Source organism: Scylla paramamosain, chromosome 3, assembly GCF_035594125.1.
Source record: "Scylla paramamosain isolate STU-SP2022 chromosome 3, ASM3559412v1, whole genome shotgun sequence".
In the NCBI taxonomy this organism is placed as follows: domain Eukaryota; kingdom Metazoa; phylum Arthropoda; class Malacostraca; order Decapoda; family Portunidae; genus Scylla; species Scylla paramamosain.
The window spans coordinates 39,712,379-39,729,958 of record NC_087153.1 but is presented as its reverse complement, the minus strand read 5'-3'; the positions used below and the strand labels follow the sequence as shown (position 1 = coordinate 39,729,958).

The 17,580-nt window shown below is 41.2% G+C and overlaps 2 protein-coding genes across 3 annotated transcripts; both read left to right on the top strand.

Annotated features, from left to right (window-relative positions):
- The first annotated feature begins 467 nt into the window (after positions 1–467).
- On the top strand, positions 468–8,723 carry LOC135095692 (fl(2)d-associated complex component-like). The gene is made up of 15 exons (XM_063996708.1): positions 468–602; positions 1,237–1,419; positions 1,956–2,106; positions 2,588–2,767; positions 3,103–3,249; positions 3,428–3,634; positions 4,095–4,198; positions 4,787–4,918; positions 5,503–5,894; positions 6,156–6,209; positions 6,453–6,495; positions 6,959–7,039; positions 7,404–7,607; positions 7,775–7,922; positions 8,024–8,723. The coding sequence occupies exons 1-15, from the start codon at positions 485–487 to the stop codon at positions 8,124–8,126; spliced, it is 2,247 nt and encodes a 748-aa protein (XP_063852778.1). The 5' UTR covers positions 468–484; the 3' UTR covers positions 8,127–8,723.
- Positions 8,724–9,680: 957 nt separating this feature from the next.
- Positions 9,681–17,010, top strand: LOC135095654 (lethal(2)neighbour of Tid protein-like). 2 transcript variants are annotated; one of them, XM_063996636.1, is made up of 9 exons: positions 9,681–9,814; positions 10,579–10,773; positions 11,519–11,629; positions 11,833–11,969; positions 12,387–12,547; positions 13,175–13,295; positions 13,825–14,030; positions 14,737–14,934; positions 15,463–17,010. In XM_063996636.1, the coding sequence occupies exons 2-9, from the start codon at positions 10,644–10,646 to the stop codon at positions 15,632–15,634; spliced, it is 1,236 nt and encodes a 411-aa protein (XP_063852706.1). In that variant the 5' UTR covers positions 9,681–9,814; positions 10,579–10,643; the 3' UTR covers positions 15,635–17,010. The 2 variants fall into 2 exon arrangements, with proteins under 2 accessions (XP_063852706.1, XP_063852696.1); XM_063996626.1 differs by having other exon boundaries at positions 9,717–9,819.
- Positions 17,011–17,580: the final 570 nt, after the last annotated feature.

Here is a 17,580-nt window from a genome sequence, read left to right as displayed (position 1 = left end):
TTATTATTACATAATGCTTTAGTTATTCTACTCTTGAACTGCATTACCCTACTTGAGTGAGAAGTGAAGGAGGGAGATAGAGAAGAACAGTATGAATGGAAGGCAGAAAGACAACAAATCCAAGAAGTATACTTAAACATTGCTCCTCAGACTGAGACATTACTGGGAATACTATGTGCAAAAGCTTCATGGAAAAGAGAGAGAGAGAGAGAGAAAGAACAGTATGAATGGAAAGCAGAAAGATGACAAATGCAAAGAAAGTTTTGATATTCAAATTATATTCTTGATGACTTAACTTTACCTCTACAAGATACATTGATGCATCTACACACACACACACACACACACCTCTTAACCATATCCTTTCCCTTCTCTTACAGACATGAGCGAGAGCATTATGAGGAACGGAGAAGGGAGGAGGCAAGACGAGAGGAAAGGGATAGGGAGCAGCTGAGAGAGAGGGAAACAGCTGAGGGAGAGAGAGATGCTCCGTGACCGAGAGCTGATGAAGGAGAGGGAGAGGGAGCGAGTGGAAATGCTGGAGCGAGAGCAGGAGAGGGAGAGGGAGAGAGAGAGGCTGAGGGAAGTGGAGGAGAGGAGAAGTAAGTATTGCCTTCCTGTCATTGCTTGTTGATTGAGATGCTGTTTGAGTGCAGACCAGGTAGTATATTGACAGATAGATAGACAGATAGACAGTTAAGCAGACAGATAGATAAAGTTTATTATCCAACAGGAAATTCTTTTGGCATGAACTCAGTACAGCAAAACAAATAAAAAGAATAGTTATATATAATTTTCCACCTCACATGATATGTATAGAAATTTCATTTCAAAACTAGACTTTCATCTAAATTTCATAGTATTTACTGGGCTCATGTTATCACGATGACAAAATGGTTAGAAAGATTTATTTTTTACTGTGATGTAACCAGAAGTGTTCCTTTCCACCTGCAGGAAATAACAACCCTTCACAAGTTCTCAGGATTACAAAGTTATCATTAAAAGGATAGAAATACGTGGCTAGGAGCGTGCATGATGTGTGTATGACTGTGTGGTGCATTATGAGCCTGGTATATAGGATAAATTAAGAGGCTCTTTTGCATCATTCAGAATCTTACCTAAGAATTCAATCACCTATACAACTATACCAGTTATATTACCTACACAGATCCTCAACTCAAACTCTCAGACATATGTTGCTTAACTACTTCAACATCTGTTTGCCACCTTTGTCAGGCCGGTACGGTCGAGAGCACGAGTTTGTGAGGGAGCGTGAGGTTGTGTTGAGGAGCAGCAACCGAGACTTTGAGGAGGAGAGGGAGTTCTATGCATCAAGAGTACGGCCGGAGCTGGACACCCGAGTGTTGCCTGTGGATGACCGCCGGGCTTATGAGGAAACTGCCTATGACCACTTCCAGAGTAAGTCGTCAGTCTGTATTTTGAAATGCTCTATTCTCTCATTAGGATTGTTTTCAGATGCCACAAAAATGACTGGATGGATTCTCATGGATGTTTTCTCCCATCAGTGGGGTAAAATCTTTGTTAACCAATCATTAGAATCATTAAAATGCCCTTGAAAGTTACAGTAACTTCTATTACTCGCTATTTTGCCATACTCGTCAGACACCATAGGCTCTTCACTTGTGTGAGTTTTACTGTTATGTTTGTTATTCTGCATGGGATTACAGTTTCCATTTTTTACCTTTCCATCTCGGTTAAAAAAGACATGCAAAGGATTAGGGAGTCAGTTAGCTCATGATCGGAGATGGTCTCTTGTCATCAGTTTAGTACAGTAATTAATTGTAGCTTCAGGATGGATGAGGATTAGTGTGTGTGTGTGTGTGTATTTATTTATTTATATATTTATTTATTTATTTATTTATATCTATATTTATATTTTGTTATTATTTTTTCCCCATCACAGAGTTTGATTACCACACATCTGTTTTTCTCAGGTGAGAGGGACAGAGCTCGCTATGAGTCAGGTCGCAGCCGCTATGAGGAACTGGCTCTGCATGACCGCCGGGCCCTTCCCCCCTTGGACGACCGGTGTGCTGACCGCCGCGCTCCCCCCATAGATGCTCGTTTCTCTGATGAACGCAGGCGGTGAGATGCTCCACTCACTGCTTTGATTATTTGGGATGCTCTGACTTGGTGTTAGGAGTTTGTCTGTTTCAAGCATAACTATTGTGATGATGGACTGTGTGTATCAGACACAAAACTCAGGCAGGATATCCAGCTGAGGAAAGCAGTGGTGTGCCTATACAGGAGCAAGGGTTTGATAGTTAAATTAATGAATTTGGCATTTGATAAGTGCAGAACAACACTGACAAAACCATGCATTGCTTAATCACCATATTATTTATCTATCTGTCTATGTCCCACATCAATATCCCTTTGAAAGGGTGTGGTTAAGACAACACACACACACACACACACACACACACACACACACACACACACACACACACACACACACACACACACACACACACACACACACACACACACACACACACACACACACACACACACACACACACACACACAGTCACCAGATGTCTGACCCTTGCCTCACCACCCCCAGGAGTGCCAGCAGCCTGGATCCACGTGTGCACGATGCCTGGATGGAGGAGCAGAGGGAGCTGGAACGACTGGAGCGCTCAGATCACTACCCTCCCCACGTGGCTCCCCTGCGGCACCGGCACCAGCCTGAGTGGCCCTCCAGCCGCACTGCCGCTTCCTGGGACCGGCACAAGCACTCCAGGTGAGCCAGCCAGTGACACTGGAGGACTGTCAGAATGTAGAGCCTTTGACAGACCACCAGGATGACGTAGACTCATCTCTGGCACACCCATCACATAAAATTACCAGAGCACAAGATACACAGAACACATACATACCTGCATACATATACCAAGGCTGTCTCCCAGATGGCACACAGCTTTCATATTCACTTTCATTCACACCACTCTCTCAGCCCCTTGGCCCTCCTGATGGAGAAGAGAAATCGAGAAACAGAGCATGAATCATTAAAATAAGCATTGGTTCAAAGGTGTGCTGCATCCAGAACCTTCACAGCAGCATCATCCTCACTCCCAGGCACGATGAGTGGCCAGATGAGTACGGGCGCGGTGCCAGCGGCAGCAGCAGCCGAGCAGCTGAGTGGGGGGAGGAGCCCCACGACTGGGTGGATGACCGTGTGGTGTCCTCCTCCCTCCACCAGGACCAGTGGAGCCAGCACTCCCGGTAAACCTCTTTCTTTCCATAATGTCTGAATGGGGATGAACTTCTGATTTTTATTGGAGTATAGGAAATTTATATGCCCATCTTATTACCATCCTTGATTAGATAGAGATGCAAAGCATGAAGGAATTGCACATCTTTAGAAATCTTGTGCATATACTTATTTATTTCTCCCCAATAGACGTAGTTACAGGGATGAGTGGGCTGCCCGTGAAGCTGACTGGGTGGAACATGGACCACCGCCTTACCCCAGCAGTCGGGACCTTCTACCCTCGGCCTCCCAGAGCATGTCTCTCAGCCGGGAGCGAAGCCAGCAGCCTCCAGTTGGGCGCCGCTCACGCCGGGAGATTGTGGAGCATAGCCTTGAGCCTCCAGGACACCACCACATGTAAGCATGTGTGGGTGTGTGTGTCCATGTGTGTGTCTGTCTTTAGGCCTTCTCAGCACATAATTACCAGCCTTGACATGTGACTGCAAAAGGCTAGTTGACTTACACAAGTCAACTCCTAACTAACAGTGTTTGTAGTGTAAGATTTCCTGTAAATTGTTCATAATGCTTATTTTATTTATTTTCTTAATTTTTTAGCTTTATTTCATTTCTTATTCATTTATTATTTTTTGTTTTGTACCTATCTCAGCTTTACAGAACTGTGCATGTTATTCAGTGCTTCCATTGATTTAAGGTTACATTTGCCATTTTGAATAGTGAAAGATTTAAGAGCTGCATATTTTATTTTTCCATGCATTATGATCAAAGAAAAGAATGTATTTAAAACTGACATACAGTGTTTACACCTTATTTTCATGAGCCTCTGAATAAGACCTATTTCCTTCCTTGCTGCTGCCAGTGAGGAGGAGCCGATGGAGGCCAGTCTGCTGCACACCCGGGGAGGAGAAATGACCAGCCCACCACCCTCAGACCAGGACCAAGCACACATGTCGGGCAACGATGGTAACTGATCCCACCAGTGCTTATGCAACATTTTCCATTAAGCTCATTTAGGAATACTGAATACGGCCTTTCTCTCTCTCTCTCTCTCTCTCTCTCTCTCTCTCTCTCTCTCTCTCTCTCTCTCTCTCTCTCTCTCTCTCTCTCTCTCTCTCTCTCTCTCTCTCTCTCTCTCTCTCTCTCTCTCTCTCTCTCTCTGGATGGAAAACAAGTTTGATATCCAATCTTTCAATGCATCTTTTTATCTTATTTATTTATTTATTTATTTATTTACTTTTTTTTTTTTTTTTTTTTTTTTTTTTTTTTTTTTTTTGTCTTTCTCACCTACCATCATCACATCTTTTCAAGTCTTCACCCACTGGTCTCCTTCCAACTATCTCCAACTCAATGCTGATCAGAATATTACTGGATGGAAAGCAAGTTTGAGACCCAAGCCTTCAAATCATTCTTCTCTTGTCTTCCTCCACACACTACTCCAGGTCCTTTCTGATCTTCCTTTCTCTAGTCTCCTTCCAACTACCTCCAATTCATTGTGTTTCTGAGTATAGCTGTGTCATGTACTCCTGTTTGTGAAATCACCCATGTTTTCAGGGGAACTGTGGGAGTATGACCCAGCCAAAGGGTCATGGGTGCGTCGTGCTGCCGATGCCACCCCCAGCATGGCTTCAGAACGAGAACTGCTGCTGAAGAAGGACAAGTCTGCAGCTGATATTGTTCCAGAGGGTGAGGAGAAGTATTTGGTGTCTCTCTCTCTAACTGTGGTCATCTGTGCTACTTCTCCTCTTCCACTAGTACTATCCTGTGCTGTCTTCCATGTTGTCTTTCCCATCAGTTCTCTCCCATGTTGCCTCTCTTCTTTTCACCAATTCTATCCTGTGTTGTCTCTCCTGCTAATTTTATTCATGTTGCCTTTCCCATCAGTTCTGCCTCATGCCACCACTCCTATCCCACCAGTTCTATCCTGTTCTATCTCTTGCTAATTCTATCCATGTTGTCCTTCATTTATCTGTATCACACTTCCCACAAGTTCTAACCAATGTTGTAACCCTTCATAGGCAACTTATTCAGCTTTCAGATTAATTTCTTGGTTTCTGTGATGTTTCAAAGGAAGACATGATTATAATAAGGCCCACCAATCCTGGTCCCATCAAACAGAATCCAGAGACGCATACTTCAGGTTCTTTGTCCTTTTACTCAAGTTATCTGTCCCCCTTGAATCTGAACACACTCTTATGTCAAGGTAGAGAGACAGGCAGATGTTGCCTTTTCACAAATCTGCTTGCTTATTCATGTATATGTTCCTGCAGAGGGTGTAGTGGAAGACAGGAAGCGTGGCCTCTCAGAGGACAGGAAGAGAGGGCCTTCTGAGGACAGGAAGCGAGGGCCTTCAGAGGACAGGAAGCGGCCGGGTCCGTTGGAGGACAGGAAGCGTTCAGGTCCTGCTGAGGAGGAGAGAACCAGCGAGGAGCCAGAGACGAAGAGGCAACGCACTGAGTCTCCCCCACCGGCACCGTCACAGCCACCCAAGGAGGAGGTGGCAAAGACAGGGGCAGCAGTAACAACACCAGAAGCAGCACCAGCACAAGCACCAGCACCAGGACCAGCAGCAACACCAGCAACACCAACAGCCCCAGTGCTGGAGGAGAAGGACACATTCAGTGACATCAGTGATGATGTAGATGACATCCTCAACCAGGAGGTGAGTGCCTGGGCCAAATGTAGCACTTTCTCCCTCTCAGCACCTCAGAAAGCACAAAATGTTCTTTCTTCATGTCATCTCCAGTAACAGATTTCATACATCACTTCACATTCATGTTAAGACTGAAAGAGTGATGAAACAATTAGACTAGGCTACTCTGGCATCTGCCTGGAGCTGCTTTGAGAGAAACATTTGCATGTGTGGAACATGGTGAGGACTGGAGTGTCTGCATGGAAATTTTAAATTGTTCTCTCCTGGCAGGTTGTCGGGTTTAATGAGGACGACAGCCGGAACATCAGTGCCTCACATGTTGAGGTACGTAACTCACTTAAGATGACAATCTTGTATGGAGCCTTTCAAGATAATGATGAGGATAGTAATGAGGATTGTCGCAGTGATGAAGAAAATGTCCATTTTGAGCATATTGATGACATGAAAAAGATGTGCCATCTTGTTACATTGAATTTATACCTTGATTTTTAAGACATGCATGTAAGAATTATGAAATTTTTGCCATTGAAGTCTGCAGGTAAATTTATCATCATCCACACTTTGCAGGAGTCAAGGAACCTCAGCCGTGAAAATGCCCCATCTTATGAAGGTGAGTTTGTACTATGTGTTTGTATATTTACAGCTTACTGATAGAGAATAGCACTGTGTAGGTAGAGCACATGTATGAAGTTGGATGGATGGATACTGAAAAGTGTGAAAAGCTTTAACAAGGAGGGTAATGACAAGCTTACATCTGAGAGGTCCAGGATTTGATGCATTGGCAGGATGAGATGGAAGGATATCCTTTCATATCACTGCCTTTGTTATCTAGCAATTCTTTCTTAATTAACAGGTGTAAGTCAGATGTTAAGCTCATCCCTATGCTCTACTCCTGCCACAGCACTCTTCTGTCATAGTGATGATATTAATTAGTAGGAATAGTGTTTTTCCCATTTGAGAAATGTGGTATGGAGAATGATGATAGTGATGATTTCTTGGTGAGAACATTAAATTCTTTCACCACCACATTCTTTAAATTCTTCTCACTGATGATGATGCTGGTGGTGTTGCAGAGCTTGTGGAGGAAGACGAGGAAACCCACCTGGAGGAGATCAGCGATGATGAGCTGGAGGAGGATCGCCAAGCCAAATTCAGTAAGTGATGTGTTTGGATCCTGTAGCCAAGTATTGCTGTTTCTCTCTTGCTAGTTCATAAGGTCTCATGGGCACAAATAACCAGTAAGCAAGACCTTTGTGATGCCTTATCTCACACACGTCACTCCTAAGTTAACTGAGCATCAGACTTTGGTTTGTCCTGTGTGATAGCTTGCTTATGTAACCCCAGGGAAGTTTTCCTTTTATGACTACAGGAATTGCCAGTACCTGTCTTACGTAAAGAAAAAAACTTAGTTACTTTCTAGCACTAATTCCTTGTGATGATGATGCAGTATCCAGCATTTTTGTGATCTTTAAAAATACCTATTTTTCTATCTATTCTGACTCATGGTGGTCTCCTCAGATGTTGCCGGTGCCCTGGACATCAATTGGGCAGTGCTGGTGAGGGACACCAACAAGCCATCAACTAATGAGGTGGCTGCTGGCACAGCTCTCAAGCGGTTCAAGGCACCCCACCTGCTGGCTCGTCTGGGAGTGTCCACCAGGTTTGCTAGGCCTGAGGTGATCCAGAGCATTAAGGAAGCTTGTGCTGCCCAAAGTGACTCAGGCAAGTATCATATTCCCATCATTATGGCATTCTGTAGTATTAGCATGCCTGCTTTTCTAGTTGACATGGAGTTTTTACTTTTAAATGTCACATCACCACTTTGTGTGAAAATATTTTGTGAGAAGCAAAAACCTTTCCAGTCACTCTTCATTCTCTGCCACCTGCAGAGACAGAGAAGGTTGAGGTCTCAGCTGTCATTGAGTGCAGCGGTGTGGCACGGCTGCTGAAGGCCCGGAGTCAGGAGCGCCAGAGGATCCTTGATGGCATTGGCCCCAACAGGAAAGCTCTTTGTGCTCGCCAGGACATTGAGCTGAGGTGAGTAAATTTCACTCGTTTCTTTGATATTTTGCGGCATATGACCTTGCTCCTTTGGGCAGTTGTACCCACCCTATCACTGTCCATTCCTGTGATTCCAGGCGGCAGCTGTGCAACCTTCCTCGGCAAGACCTTGTTGGGGAAAGTCCACTCCTTGATCGAGATTTGTTCCGACAGTCACTGGCTCTCTTGAAGTCATGCTGAGGAGGGACTGAACTGCACCTCATTGGCTTTGTGTACCTGTTGTGTTTCCTGCCAGTGTTTTGTAGACAGGGACATGTGCATTATCAGAGATTTAAACCATCACAGTAGAATGCCCCAGTGTAAATCAAGAAGGGACAAGATGTTCACTGCAGGAAGATAATAGACAGACAGACAAGAAGTTATTACATGAGTTATGATAAAAATGTGTAGTGGCAGGACAATGAAGGCTAATGAAAAGCACTTATGGTCTGATTGATATTGTCACTTAACCTATGATTGTCCTGTCAGATAAATGTATTAGTTTATTTCAGCACTCACCTATGACAGTTTGTGTCATAAATCACACAAGAAATATCTTTATATTACCCCCTCCTTTGATGGGATGGACAGCTTGGTCTGCTGTGAATTTGTAGCAGGCAATGTGAACCAGACCCAGCAGACTGTATGACTTGATGTATGTAAATAGAGAGCTGATGAATTTGAACTGTGAGCAGACTTTTCTATTCTGGATGATTTTGGTCAAGTGTGATTTGAGAATGCAGTATTTTTTTTTTCTTTTTTTTTTTTTCTTTTTATGGAATAAACTCATCAAATGAAGTTATGTTTATGATTACCTCAAAATGCAGCTGTTTTCCTGGAGGAGTGCATGAGCAGACTTGAGTGTGGTTTAAGGCATCAGGAAAGAGATCATCTACCAGCATTAGAAGTAGGACTCATAAGCCATCCAATCCTGTAAGGGAAAACGGAGAACCTCCAGTAAAATTAAGATGGTGGAAACACATAAATGGCCACCTGCATTATGATCTCTCCATCAATATCCAGTTTCCTTCAGGTAGAAAGGCATGAAATCCTCTTCACTATTTTCTGCCTTCTGCCTTTTAATGCCATTTCATGTCGTGTAGTGGAGTATGTGCTGTGTTGTGGTTGTCTGACATAAGATGGCAATTAGATGAAAAGTTAACGACAGTTATAGCAAATGAGAGTGAACAACCTACTCAGCTTTTATAACCTTCCTCTGCAGGACTGAAGGAAGAAGGAATGAAAAGAAGAATGGAAGGAAGATCAGGAGAAATGGAGGAAGACGAAATGAAATCAATATCTCTTTACTTACAAAAACCACAAGAAGAGAGAGAGAGAGAGAGAGAGAGAGAGAGAGAGAGAGAGAGAGAGAGAGAATGTGCGTGGTGTAACTGCCGACCATTTCTTCGTGGTGTCCATCTTTCGTGGCGACCAATGACCACAAAAAAAAGTGTTCTGTGTGCTGGCAGCTTTACAAGCTCTCATGAGTGTTTTCCCAAATAACGTTGCAAAAACCTTCTTAAACTACCACTTGAATCATGAAAATACTTTTGAAAATCCCAGCTACTTCGACTTAAAAAAAAAAAAAAAAAGAGCCTGTAAGTATGCAAGATGTTAAGAAAAGATAACCACAGACGCTGGTGCCTTTGAAGAACACCCTTAGTGACATGGTGAATACTGTTTGTTTAAGGTTCATACTTTTTTTCCCTTTCTTTCCATTAATTTAACCTTACAGAAGCGTGAATAAGAGCAATCCTGCGTTGCCCGTAAAATCAAGATCAAGAAAGCCGTGCCGGGTGTTGTGATCAGCTGGCCGCGGCGGTGCCTCATTCCTCAACCTTCATGCTGGCACGCTGCTCTTGGCTTTCCGCAGGCACCACTCAGCTTAAGTACTGTAAAGGCAGCAACGTATTGTCACACTTATATGCTTTGGTTAATGTTAAAGATGGAATACTTCATAATAATTAATATCAAGATAATAATGTTTGTCTGGTGGTGGCACGCTTCTTGGCACCCCCCAAGAACCACGCTAATTCAGTATTGTACGGACAGAGCGCATTATCAGATATACAGGCATAAGTCGTTATGAGGTAACAGTACACGCAATGGTAATTGATAATATTGCTTATGTGGTGGCATGTTTCTTGGCACCCTCGGGTACCACGCAGTTTAGTGCATTGTCAGGTAACAGTATTTCTTTATATATTCTTTTGTTGTCCCACCCCGGCCTCAACAAAGTCGGGGACCTGGTGGGAAAGCAGGGTTTTTGGGTGGGGAACGCAAAAAATAATTAAATTTCGGCTCCGAAAAAAGTCTGGAAAAAATAATCTTCTTTCGGAATTTTTTGGGCCTAGGGGAGGAAATATGACTAAAATATGGGCTACCATACCTTACCTAACTTAACGGAGGGATGTATCCCCTCGACCCCCTAACCTAACAACTCCCCTTGTTACTTATTTTCAGTTGAAACAAAACATACAAAAAAAAAAAATAATAATAATAATAATAATAATAATTCACACACATAATGTTAAGGCAATATTACTTACCTGGCAGTGGCACTTTTTTCCAGGCACCACTGTTTTGTATGGACACCAGTGCATTGTCACACACAGACTCTGGTAATCGTGAAGTAACCAAGACCTCCTTTCAGACTCCAAGGTGGCGCCGGAACACCCCAAAAGCAAGAGGGCTGGGAGGGCATCGCCACTTGACAAAATGAAGCAGTATTTGTCCAAGGACTTCTTGGTGAAGGTCGTGTGTCACCCATCTTACTTCGGGAGGGTGTCGGTGCTTTTCATTCTGGCCGAAATAGTCATCAATGTGCTTATCATCAACAAGATTAAGTGTGAGTGTCAACAAGGAAGCAGTGCAGCATTTGAGTGTCATTATTTATATTTGTGTGTCTATTTACCTTTTTATTACCTAATATAGGAAAGGAGCTATGTTCATACTGTCCTTTCTCCATTTTAGTTATTACCCAATTGATTTGAGCTTCATTATTAACATGTATTTTTGTATGTATTCATCTAGCTTTACCTCATCGTATTAATTTATGGGTAAGGAGCTATGCATGTATTGTCCAGTCTCCATATCACCAATCTTTCTTTTTAAACCATGAATATTCCTGGCATAGACCGCATCCTCCTCCAGTCCATTCCATGTTTCTGTGCTTCTATCACACCAGCTTAACTCCTTTTGTTTCTTTTGCAAATGGTCACTTTTAATTTCCTTTCATGTTCTCTTGTTTCTCTTTCACTATAGATGCACACACATAGATCTTGTCTGTCACATTGTTACATCCCACTCAATACTGCAATCAAGTTTTCTCTCTGCCTTCTCATTTGTGTATTTTCTATTAATTTATTTACAGGATCAGGTCAGGCTTGTAGTGTGTTGTGTTATATAATACTCTTTGCATGTAGTCTTCCTTCAGCCTGTGTTTTGTTGCATTTTTGTCTCAATGTCTAGTGAACACTTACAGCCTAATCTGTAACATGTCGTACTGAAGTTCCCACCTACCAGGGTTCAGTTCCTAGCATCAACCTCTTATTACCCATTGCCTCACACTTTGCTATGCTTCCTCCTCACAGATACTGAGATTGACTGGGTAGCATACATGCAAGAGGTGGAGGGTGTGGCCAATGGAACCTGGGACTACACCAAGTTGAAGGGGGACACTGGGCCTCTTGTTTATCCTGCAGGTAATACCTGAGACCGTATCACCTTTGTATGCCATTGTAATGACCTGCTGACAGCCACATGTAGGCCTGATGGCTTCTTGCAGCTTCCCTTATGTTCTTGTGTTTATCATCCCACAAAATCTTAGAAGTGAGTTTATTAGGAAGGTGGCTGGTTGGTGTAATATTTGTGTCAACAGCACCATTACATCTTGATTCCTTTACAGGTTTTGTCTACTTCTTCCTGGGCCTGTACCACCTGACTGGCCGAGGCACAAACATCCACCTGGCTCAGTACATCTTTGCCTTCCTGTACATTGTCCTCCTTGCTTTGGTGTGCAGGCTCTTCCACAAAAGCCAAAAGGTACTGTGCATGTATAGTACAAAGACTGAGTGCCATAAGACCTATGCAATTTAGAAATATTTTATTCACTCAGTATTTATGCTCTTTGTCTACCCCAAAAAATTTTATGCATTATGTAACTTTAAGGAAATTTAGCACAGTAAGAGCTATGCAATTAAAAAATATTTTACCACTTTCAGTATTTATACTGTATATCTGCTTCCAAAACGTTATTTATTATATAACAAAGAAAATTATTTGAAGCTAATCTCAAAATCCAGCACAGTACCTTATTACTCAGGATGATTTATTGATGTAATTATGTATATTAAATTAAGTATGTAAACATTATATTGTAATCTAATTTCTAGACCATCTAGTGTGTAGTGGAGGTGCGTGTTTTCCAGTATCTCTCACAGACCCATCTTCCTCTCACAGATGCCGCCATATGTGCTGCTTGTGATGTGCTGCACCTCCTACCGCGTGCACTCCATCCTGGTGCTGCGACTCTTCAATGACTCAGTGGCAATGATATTCCTGTACGGCGCCATGAACCTGTTCATCGAGAACCAGTGGGCCCTTGGCAGTCTGGTGTACAGGTGAGACGGTGGTGGACTGAGGGGGAGGTGCAGATGTGGTCGTAGAAACATTGGCAAGATGAACAGCTGAGACGATGTTCAGCCTTTGTTTCCACTTGGATCAGGTCAAAGTAACTTGAGAGGACTCTGGAAGGATAGGAACAGTGTGTGAATGATCTGTCTGTTGACATACCATTCCAGCAGTTCAACATGGTTGTTTTAGGAGTGGAGATGTGGTGTTAAGTTGCCTCAAAGTATTCATGCTGTATTCTTCTAAATATTTTGGGTAAAAAAAAACTTTATCAGATAACTGCGTCTGCCTGCTGTATCCCCAGTTCTCCATGATTTTTGCAGAAGTCTTATTACAAATCAGTTCACTTGTCTGTATATTTTTTTTATTTGATTCATATGCCTGAGATTCTTTGACTTTGTAACATCATTACTTGGGCAACTGTACATTTGTCATAGCAGTGGTGATGGTGTGGGTAGTCTGTATGAAGGTGCTCTGAAAAGGATGTATTCATGTGACTGGTTTAAATTGACTTGTTTGATCAGCTTTGAACAAATGCACTTTAAAATATCCCAGATTTATCAAAGAGTATGGTTGTATGCCTTAAAGCTTAATGATCCTTCTCCTTCCTGCCTCAGCCTGGCCGTGTCTCTCAAGATGAACATCCTGCTCTTTGCCCCAGCACTGCTGCTGGCTTACCTGCGCTGCTTGGGACTCTGGGGCACCATCAAGCAGCTCACCATCTGTGCCTCTGTGCAGGTAAATCAAAAGCTCCTCCCTTTCACCCTCAGTCCATAAAGATCATTTTGAAGGTAGTTTATTGAGAGTGGAAACAGTTGTATAGCACTCAGCTGGTCCAGAAGTGCTGAGCTTGTGATTGGACTGACTGACATGTCTATAGCAGAAGTATCTATGAGTTTATTAATTTATCTAGCTATTCCAGCTATACCAGAGTGACAGATTTTTCTTTCAATAGTTAAGAAGGTACCTCCTTGGCTCTTGACTGGAGTTTCCAGCATTTATCCACCTGACTGACAACTCTGTACCAAAAATATGTCAGTTTATTCTTTTATTTATGAAGCTATGCCAGAGTTAAAAACTTTTCCTATCAGTAGTAAAAAAGTATCTCCTTGACTGGAGTTTCTACCATTTTTTCACCTGACTGACATGTACTAAAGTATCTATCAGTTTATTAATTTATCTATCCAGCTGTACCAGAGATACAAACTTTTTCCATCAGTAGCTAAGGAAGTACTTCATTGGCTCTTATTTCCTTTGTTTTCCTCAGCTTGTCTTGGGGGCACCATTCCTCCTAGCAAACCCTATTGGTTACATCAAGATGGCCTTTGACTTGGGCCGAGTGTTCCTCTTCAAGTGGACGGTCAACTGGCGGTTTCTGCCAGAGGAGGTGTTTTTGAATCCTTTCTTCCACTTATCATTGCTGTGCCTGCATGTGGCTCTTCTTGGCCTGTTTGCCTACACTCATGGGAACAAGTGAGTTTATACATTTACCAACAGAGAATGACTTGCACATGTCACCCGTCCAGAAAGACATGGCACTTTCTTGTGGATCTTGAGTTGCATTATTTTCACCTAAGAATGCATACAAAAGAGTAATTTATTGCAGTTTTTTTATTTGCTCAGTCATGCAAGTGCACTCAGAAATACAAAGTACAGAAAAAAACACACTCTCTTTTTGGATGGTTGTCGTTGATAATTTAGCCATCTTCATTGTATCATCAAGTCACTACACTGTCAAATGCATAAATTTATTCATAGTGCTACTTTGTGCATAAATAGGATATGGTATGCACTGATAACTTTATTTTATGTTATCCCCTCATACCTACCCCTTCGTATGATAGGGCAGCTTATCTTCAAAACATAGACCCTACCATCTCTTAAAAGTAGAAAATAGAATGAAAATCAGTCCACAACAAAACTTCAAAGGCAGGAATGTATTTGAATGTAAATAAAATATGAGTGTATGTATAAGAATTCTATATGTTTTTATACAGTAGTGAGCTATGAGACTGTCCCTTTCCACTGGAGATTGATGTGGCTAACAGTGTGAATGATATATGTGTGTGTGTGTGTGTGTGTGTGGTGCCATGTCTGAGCCACTCCATATGGGATTGCTAGCCTGGTATATAGATAGATAGATAGATAGATCATTCACACATCATTCTTGCTCTTCCAGATTTCTCTCAAGCTACTATAACCTGATCCAAGTGGACACCAGGCTGAACATCAAGTCTCAGTTATTCATCCTGCCAATGTTTCTGAGCAACTTCATCGGCATGGCAGTGAGTCGCTCCCTCCACTACCAGTTCTACATCTGGTACTACCACTCCCTGCCCTATCTCCTCTGGTCCACACCATACAGAATTTCTACCAGGTGGGTCATTCATGTCGCACTTCAGGATTTTATTTCATTTATTCATCCATGTATTTGATTTATTGTGGGACTAGTATATAATTTTTTTTCTCTCTCTCTCCTTTCCATTTTTTTCACTTAACATATTTCATCATGTCTGTGTGATTGAGAACTTAAGGAAAATTGCAAGGAGCCAGTAATTCTGCACATGGCAGTCCCTGTTTAAAACTTACATACATCCACCTATCATCCCTATCCAAAAATTTATCCATCATAATATTATTTTAAAAGTTCCCTTGGAAGTGCCACTAACAATCTGATTACATACCTTATTTCATTCATCTACCACTTTTTTGAGAACCAGTTCCTTCCCATCTCTTTCTTAATTCCAACTTTATCAAATTTAAAACCATAACTTCTTGTCCCATCATGACTACTACCCCTAGTGATATTTAGATCAGCTTGCAGTTAACTGTTTCAGCCATTGTCATCATGTGTGTATGTTTTGGGGATCCATGCAGTGTGTTGAGGTGTTGTGTTGTGTTCCAGGTTCTTGCTGATGGGTGTCATTGAGCTGTGCTGGAACACTTACCCTTCAACTTGGTGGAGCTCCGGCCTGCTGCACTGCTGCCACTTTGCCATCCTGCTGGGGATCTACATGGAGCGGCCAAAAGACAAGATTTTGAAGAAAGTTAGAAACATGCTGGAGAAAAACAAATAGTCCTTACTACACTTCATGGCTTTGGCTCTTACATTTATGTGTGTGTGTATGTCTGTGTGTTTGTATGTGTGTGTACAAGAGCAGATGTGTTGTAGCATTTTTACCAACTGACCACCTCACTGTCTAATGTTGCTGTGCCTTACTTAGATAATCAGTCAGTGTTTGAGACCTCTCTGTCTCTTGACTAAGTGTGTGAGATTATTCCTTCAGGCAAGTCACTGCCATTGTTAGCTCCTTACTGCTCCAAGGTGATCAGTGAGGACAGCAGTACTCAAAACACCAACTGCACCATACTGCTTATATTTGTGGGCCAGGAATCCATTATTAATTTATTCTTTATTTCATTATTTACAAACTCATGTATACAAATTTAGAATATTTAAGATTGTACATGAGTGTCTGTGTGTGTGTGTGTGTGTGTGTGTGTGTGTGTGTGTGTGTGTGTGTGTGTGTGTGTGTGTGTGTGTGTGTGTGTGTGTGTGTGTTTTGCAAATGGCAACTAAGAGAAACAAGAGTGGAGAGCTGAATGTACAAGAAGAGGTGAAGTGTGTGGAAGAATTACTGGAGATCATTGGTGCATTATTAACTCTTTGACTGCTATAGTTGCATGATAACTTGGATTGGTGCAAGTTTAGAGTGTAATAATTTCAAGACACCACTGACAACAAAAGGAGTGATGGAGTATTTCAAATCTTTCACTGCCACTACTTGTATTCTTGCTTTGTGAAGTCATCAATAGCTGCTCAGATTGAAACAAATAACATAATTGTGTTTTAAGCAGTGAAGAATTAACTATTAGAAGGAAAGTTGAATTAATCATCATGATATATAGCAAGAAGGAGAGTTTTGAAATAATTGAATAGGATTACCATGTCCCAAGATGCAACTTGCTTTCTAAAAGAAGTAGGTCCCTGAATTATGGAAAACAAAACCAAAGAAAAGTTTTATATATTTATTCACATATTTATTTATTCATTTTTTATTTGTTATATATTTTATAGTTTCTTAAAGATGTAAGTTTGGCAATAGCTTTCAAAAAGAGTCTGGTGAGGAGGATAACTGGATCTGATGTGAGAGGAGAAGAGAGCATGGACTGTGTGAAGAGGTGTTAGATGCAATAGGGATGTCTGTGGGGCAAGGAATGGTGGCTGTGTGTGATAGGGATGAATGGAGGCCTGTTGTGAATGTATGAATGGCATTTTACCCACATTTGGTCTAGTCAATGGGTCAGGAGCACTTAACTTGGTGGTTACTTCTGGCTGTGACCAATTTGTTGAAAAAAAAAAAAAATTGTTATTTATGATATTGTACAACTGTTGTACAAAAGTCATCAACACTACTGGAAGTTATGGGTTGTCAATAAATATTAGTCATAATATTTTTTGGGGTTATCCTGAATACTTAATAATAATAATAATAATAATAATGATATATATATATATATATATATATATATATATATATATATATATATATATATATATATATATATATATATATATATATATATATATATATATATATATATATATATATACATATATATATATATATATATATATATATATATATATATATATATATATATATATATATATATATATATATATATATATATATTTATTTTATTTATTTATTTATTTATTTATATATATATATATATATATATATATATATATATATATATATATATATATATATATATATATATATTTATTTATTTATTTATTTATTTATTTATTATAGTGAGAGAGAGAGAGGGTGTGGGTTACTTGAGTCACAGGTTTATATACATGTACTGCGGCAATAGTGGTGGTTGAGTCACTGAATCTCACTGTGGCCTTCATAGTGTGGTGGTGGTGGTGGCCTTTGAGTCACTGTGACCTGTGTTGTGGTAGTGGTGAATGTTAAGTCACTGCTGTGTTCTGTAGGTGTTGATGATGGTG